The 4,821-nt window shown below is 39.2% G+C and overlaps 1 protein-coding gene across 1 annotated transcript; it reads right to left on the bottom strand.

The window, feature by feature from the left end:
• Nucleotides 1-671: 671 nt before the first annotated feature.
• Nucleotides 672-1,745, bottom strand: cxcl8a (chemokine (C-X-C motif) ligand 8a). The gene is made up of 4 exons (XM_057034579.1): nucleotides 1,580-1,745; nucleotides 1,340-1,472; nucleotides 1,160-1,246; nucleotides 672-1,053 (listed from the first exon to the last, which is right to left on the bottom strand). Exons 1-4 carry the CDS (start codon nucleotides 1,641-1,643, stop codon nucleotides 1,041-1,043), a joined length of 297 nt encoding a protein of 98 aa, XP_056890559.1. The 5' UTR covers nucleotides 1,644-1,745; the 3' UTR covers nucleotides 672-1,040.
• Nucleotides 1,746-4,821: the final 3,076 nt, after the last annotated feature.

Here is a 4,821-nt window from a genome sequence, read left to right as displayed (position 1 = left end):
ACATCATTAGTCTACTTAGGAGAGGAGAGGAGAGGAGAGGAGAGGAGAGGAGAGGAGAGAGAGGAGAGGAGAGGAGAGGAGACCATGACCCAGAGGGGTGACAGAGGCCTGGTGATCATGTTTCTGGACCCCGGCAGCCTCAGCCTATAGCAGCATAACTAAGATGTTAACCTAATAATTAGACGATAATTGACTTTAGTGTTTAGGGAAGGGTGTCATTGAACTAAAAACATAACTATAGCTGATTGGTTTTAGTTTGAAATTAAACAGAAAATAAAATATGCACAAAAGCATATTATTAGTATGACTTATACTAGAAGGAAGAGGGAACCGCTGATATGTGATCGTTTTGACTCCACACGATGGAAGAATAAAGTTATTGGTCATTAAATACTCGAATGAGCGGTCTAGTAATTGGAACATGGGGCCTCTAGTGGTGAAAGTGGGGAATAGCAACAGCCTAGGTCATAAAATAAGCATAAATCATGTATTAATTATCATTTCCAAATACATTTTCCACAAATATACAAAAATGAGTTGTGGTAAATATAATTTGTGGCATTTGATGTTTGATAGGCTTCTCATATTGTTTTGTTCACTCAACACAAATTCATGATGCAGAATAAATCTAAAGTACTATCAAATATATAAATAAGAAAGAGAAACACAAATTTCCTTTTCACTTTTTTGGATTTTAATTCATCAAAAGGTTGCTAACGAACATGACAAATAGTTATCAGAGCCATTCATTCACATTTAATAAATATTAAATTCTATAAATATTAAATAAATAAGCATTCAAGCTTTTAGAGTAAAAAATAATAAGAAGGAAGGAAGGAAATGCAACAATGCTGAATAAATACAGTAACATGTTTGATACAAACATATGAGATCTTGAGTTCTCTTCTCATCTCAAGCCTTGATCAGAAGGCGGAGCAAGTCCTCAGATATGATTGTGATCATTTCTTTATATTTGGGGAGGAATACTTTCAGGTGCTTTCGTCTAAAAAGGTAGCGCTTGTTATTCTGGTCTGGCCTGTTCAGCGTTGTCTGCTGCAGGGGGAGCAAATAAAAAGAAGAATCAGTATGTGTGCCTCTTTCCCACCACAATGCACTTAGGATCAGCGTAAATTACTGTTCAACAGCACTGCAAACCCACCTGGACATGATCTTGTTGATGACCTTCTTCACCCAGGGAGCTTTAGGATCCAGGCAAACTTCTTGCCCTGACTCCTTCAGAGTGGCACTGCAACACCAAAAGGAGCAGATTTGCAGTCGGTTAGATGAAAGTTTGGACAAAAAGCTTCAAATGAGATCTGAAACCGGATCCTGGTCTTACATGATCTCTGTCTCTTCACAGTGGGAGTTGGGGGGAATCAGCTCCACCTTGCCAATGTGGCGGCCGATGGGCCGACTCTCTGTCTGGATGCAGCGGCAGTGCTGTTCCACTCCGAGGCTCCGCAGGCTCATTCCTATTGGGAGGCAGCAGCCACACATGCTTACAAAATGCAACTCTTTGAGCAGAAACTCAAATGCATGCAGGGCAGCACAGTCAGATATGTGAAAATCCAAAACTTACCATTGCTGATAGCCAGGAATGCCAGGAGCACCACGAGAGATGTGAGGAAGACTTTGCTGCACATGACTGAGGAGTGTACAATAAAAGAGGCTGAGCAAGTGTCCTTTTGATTCCTTGGTCTTTCTGCTTTTCCTTCCTTGGCTCAGCGCTGCTGTTTGAATCAGGTGCTGAAGTGTCAAGCTTTTATAGCCGTCTCGGAAATGAGTCATTTCCCCAGATGAGGAGCGTTGCGCAAGATAGGATTCTTACCAGTCAAGAGGGAATTTACAGTCAGGTAGCCGTTTTAATAAGTGGAAAAAGCATAGCATGCGTGGAGTCACGCATAGTTCATTTGAAAAAACTGTGACTAAAAATCTGTCACTGTCTTGTTGTGAAATAAAGAAATAGCGAATGTCGTGCTGGTTAGAGATTGCAGCATGTTGAAGCATTGCTCATACACAGTTCACTAATGATGGGGATCCAGCGAATTCTAATTCACTGACTGTACACAAGTGTATAATTACTTTTTTACCTCGTCACCTAAAAGGTCACTTTCTTACAGAAACATTTCACTGTGAAGAACCCGTAAAGAGCTTCCTATTGTATTTCGGCACTGGGAAACGCATGTGAGCTCCTTTTAGTGTTTGGCAGCATTCAAGACCACACAAACAGTGATTTGTAAACTAACACACAGTTGTTTGTTCCGCTTCGGTGAGCGTAACAATCAAAGCCACGAAGAGTGTGTATGAGAGGGGAGACAGAGAGTCCTCTAGGTGGAATTTACGGTAAGATCTCTGCAACATGAAAAAGATCTGGCACTTCACTCGCAACTATAATCTTTATAACTGCATCCTGATAAAATAAAGGTATAAAGGACATTCATCAAAGAGATGCTGACTCATCAGTGACGGCCTTATACGAACCATAATAGGCCGTGTGCTGAAAAATTTTAAGGGACTGATGCAACTTCAGCGAACTCAAACATGTTTTCTGGTACCCATCACGTCATTGCAACTATTGTCACGCAGCAGAAGGAAGTGGTGTAACCATATGCTGCACATGATGAAGTTTGTTTAATAGCCATTTCCTTAATTCCAATACTGCTGACTGGTGCAAAAAATGTGCTTGGAAAGAGATCATTTTAAGATTAAGATTAAGATTAAGAAGTACTTTATTCATCCCCGTGAGGAAATTGAATTAGTAGCAACCTATACAAAGTATAGAAACAGAATAAATAAATACAGATAAGATTAGAACGTTATAAGCATATATACAGCATATATTATAAACATATATATATATAAATATATACATAATATAATATATACATATTCTAAGCATTATAAGCATATATACATAAATATAGAATAAAATAGAAATACAATTACAACATAAACATTACACAATTATTGTTATTGACTGGGTAATGTTCTTATAATGTACTGTAAGTTTTTACAATGAAAAAACACATCTCCCAAGAAACTTGAACTGAAATCAGTCCCTTGTGCTCAGTGAAACAGACCATCAGTCATCAACCTCCCTGTATTAAATCTCAAAATTAATTTTTATTTGCATCATTTCATAAAAATTGTAAAATTGGCCAATTCAGATTGTGTACGTTGTATGTTTTATGTATGACAAAGAGAAAAAATATATGGTTTCTTTTGGCGATGCAGAATTATGTGCTGGAATCCCATTTATTTTGCGCACCACCGTGACACGTGGACACCGAGCTTTTAAGAGGAACTGCAATGGATTGATCAGCAGCTATTTGGATTTTCCCCCCTGACTTCACACAAAACTTTCGTTATTGCGTCGTTCTTTGTTTACCCTCAGAACACAGCTGGACACAACTGTGATGGGGTTTTATGTTGTCATACCATGTTAAAAATGGTTGCCAGGTGGTCCTTTCTCCAGGAAATTCCTGGATTAAGATTAAGATTTATTTTTTTTATTTTTTTTTATACACGTGCAAGATAAGACACGAGAGAGAGGTTTCGATGCTTTATCCTTTACAATGACTAACCAGACCAACATAAACTACCGGTATATGATACCTGCAGAGAAAAAAATCCCGCAACAGAAAAAAGGCTTGAAAACAATTGCTGGGAAAACCAGGAATGACTCACGGGTCTGTCAACACCCAGGCTTTTTCCTTTTCCTTTGTTGTCCTGTTTAAAAGCCAATCTGATAGGTCTGCTGGCTTACACTATAATAACAATAAATAGGCTGGGCTAACAAGCAGTTGTTGACACTATTGATACAAACATGAAGAAACAAGAGCCTCAGTTGGGAAATTCAAGGTTTGGGAATTTGACACTTACACGCAGCTGAGGTGGGAGATGTTTATACTTCTTTCCCTTCACGTAAAGCGTATCAGGCTATCTGTGTGAGGGTGTGTGGCCCTACATTCCACACGTGTAACTGGATCTCTCTGACATTTGGCATCAAGATAGGACAAGCTTAGTGATTTGCTTTGCTGCGTTTTTACATTAAACCACACAGGTGAACCCCATGGAGGCTCAGATTTAGCTCTCACAACACATGGCACTAAGAAATAAACCTTGCTTTGCATAAACACAACAGGACGAAGACAGAAATGTCAAAATCAGGTTGACAGTTGGACTCAGATACAACAACATTCTTAAAGATAAGAGGAGTTGTAAGGATAAAGGAAGTTGTAAAGATGGGAGAAGTAGATAGAAGACAAGGAATTGTGAGGTCCTGTTTGACATAAATCTTGTGTGCACCAAATAAAAGAGGCGAGCGAGCAGCAGACGAGCAGAGTTGACAGAGGAAGCCTGAACTGCTGCTCAGCTCTCACTTGCAAGGACTCCAGTTGTTTGCGTGTTTTGTCTGAGTCTTAACATAAGAGTAAAGAAACAGCGCGGGTGACAAACTTCACCCTCACACCAGTGTCCTGAATATCTTTGCTAGCTGGGTCATTATGAGACATATTAAATGAGGTGAGATTAATTTGGGAAAATACTGCTGGCAGATAAAGTAACAATCTGTAAATCCCTCAGCTTTATTCTTGCGACACAATCATGTAGTCATCAGTCCGGACGGTGACCTAGAAAATTCTCTATTTACCCACTTATTAAGCACAAGAAAAAAATCCATGTTCAGAGATCAGAGTTGACTACTAATTCTGTCTGAATGACAGGAAATACCACTGAAGTCAAGCCTAATGTGCTTTCCAGGTTTGTCATGGAAAAGTTATACTGTGTGGCTTTAGACATCAAATGTACAACACAATGTCT

Source organism: Takifugu flavidus, chromosome 6 (assembly GCF_003711565.1).
Source record: "Takifugu flavidus isolate HTHZ2018 chromosome 6, ASM371156v2, whole genome shotgun sequence".
Classification (NCBI taxonomy): domain Eukaryota; kingdom Metazoa; phylum Chordata; class Actinopteri; order Tetraodontiformes; family Tetraodontidae; genus Takifugu; species Takifugu flavidus.
This window is presented reverse-complemented; position numbering and strand designations above follow the sequence as displayed.

What these genes read in the sequence shown, in the direction of transcription:
- cxcl8a (XM_057034579.1), bottom strand. Translation starts at nt 1,643, where the DNA reads ATGTGCAGCAAAGTCTTCCTCACATCTCTCGTGGTGCTCCTGGCATTC. An exon ending in ATTCCTGGCTATCAGCAATG is followed by an intron (nt 1,473 to 1,579) that starts GTAAGTTTTGGA and finishes GCCTCCCAATAG; the next exon opens with GAATGAGCCTGCGGAGCCTC. An exon ending in TGTGAAGAGACAGAGATCAT is followed by an intron (nt 1,247 to 1,339) that starts GTAAGACCAGGA and finishes TTGGTGTTGCAG; the next exon opens with TGCCACTCTGAAGGAGTCAG.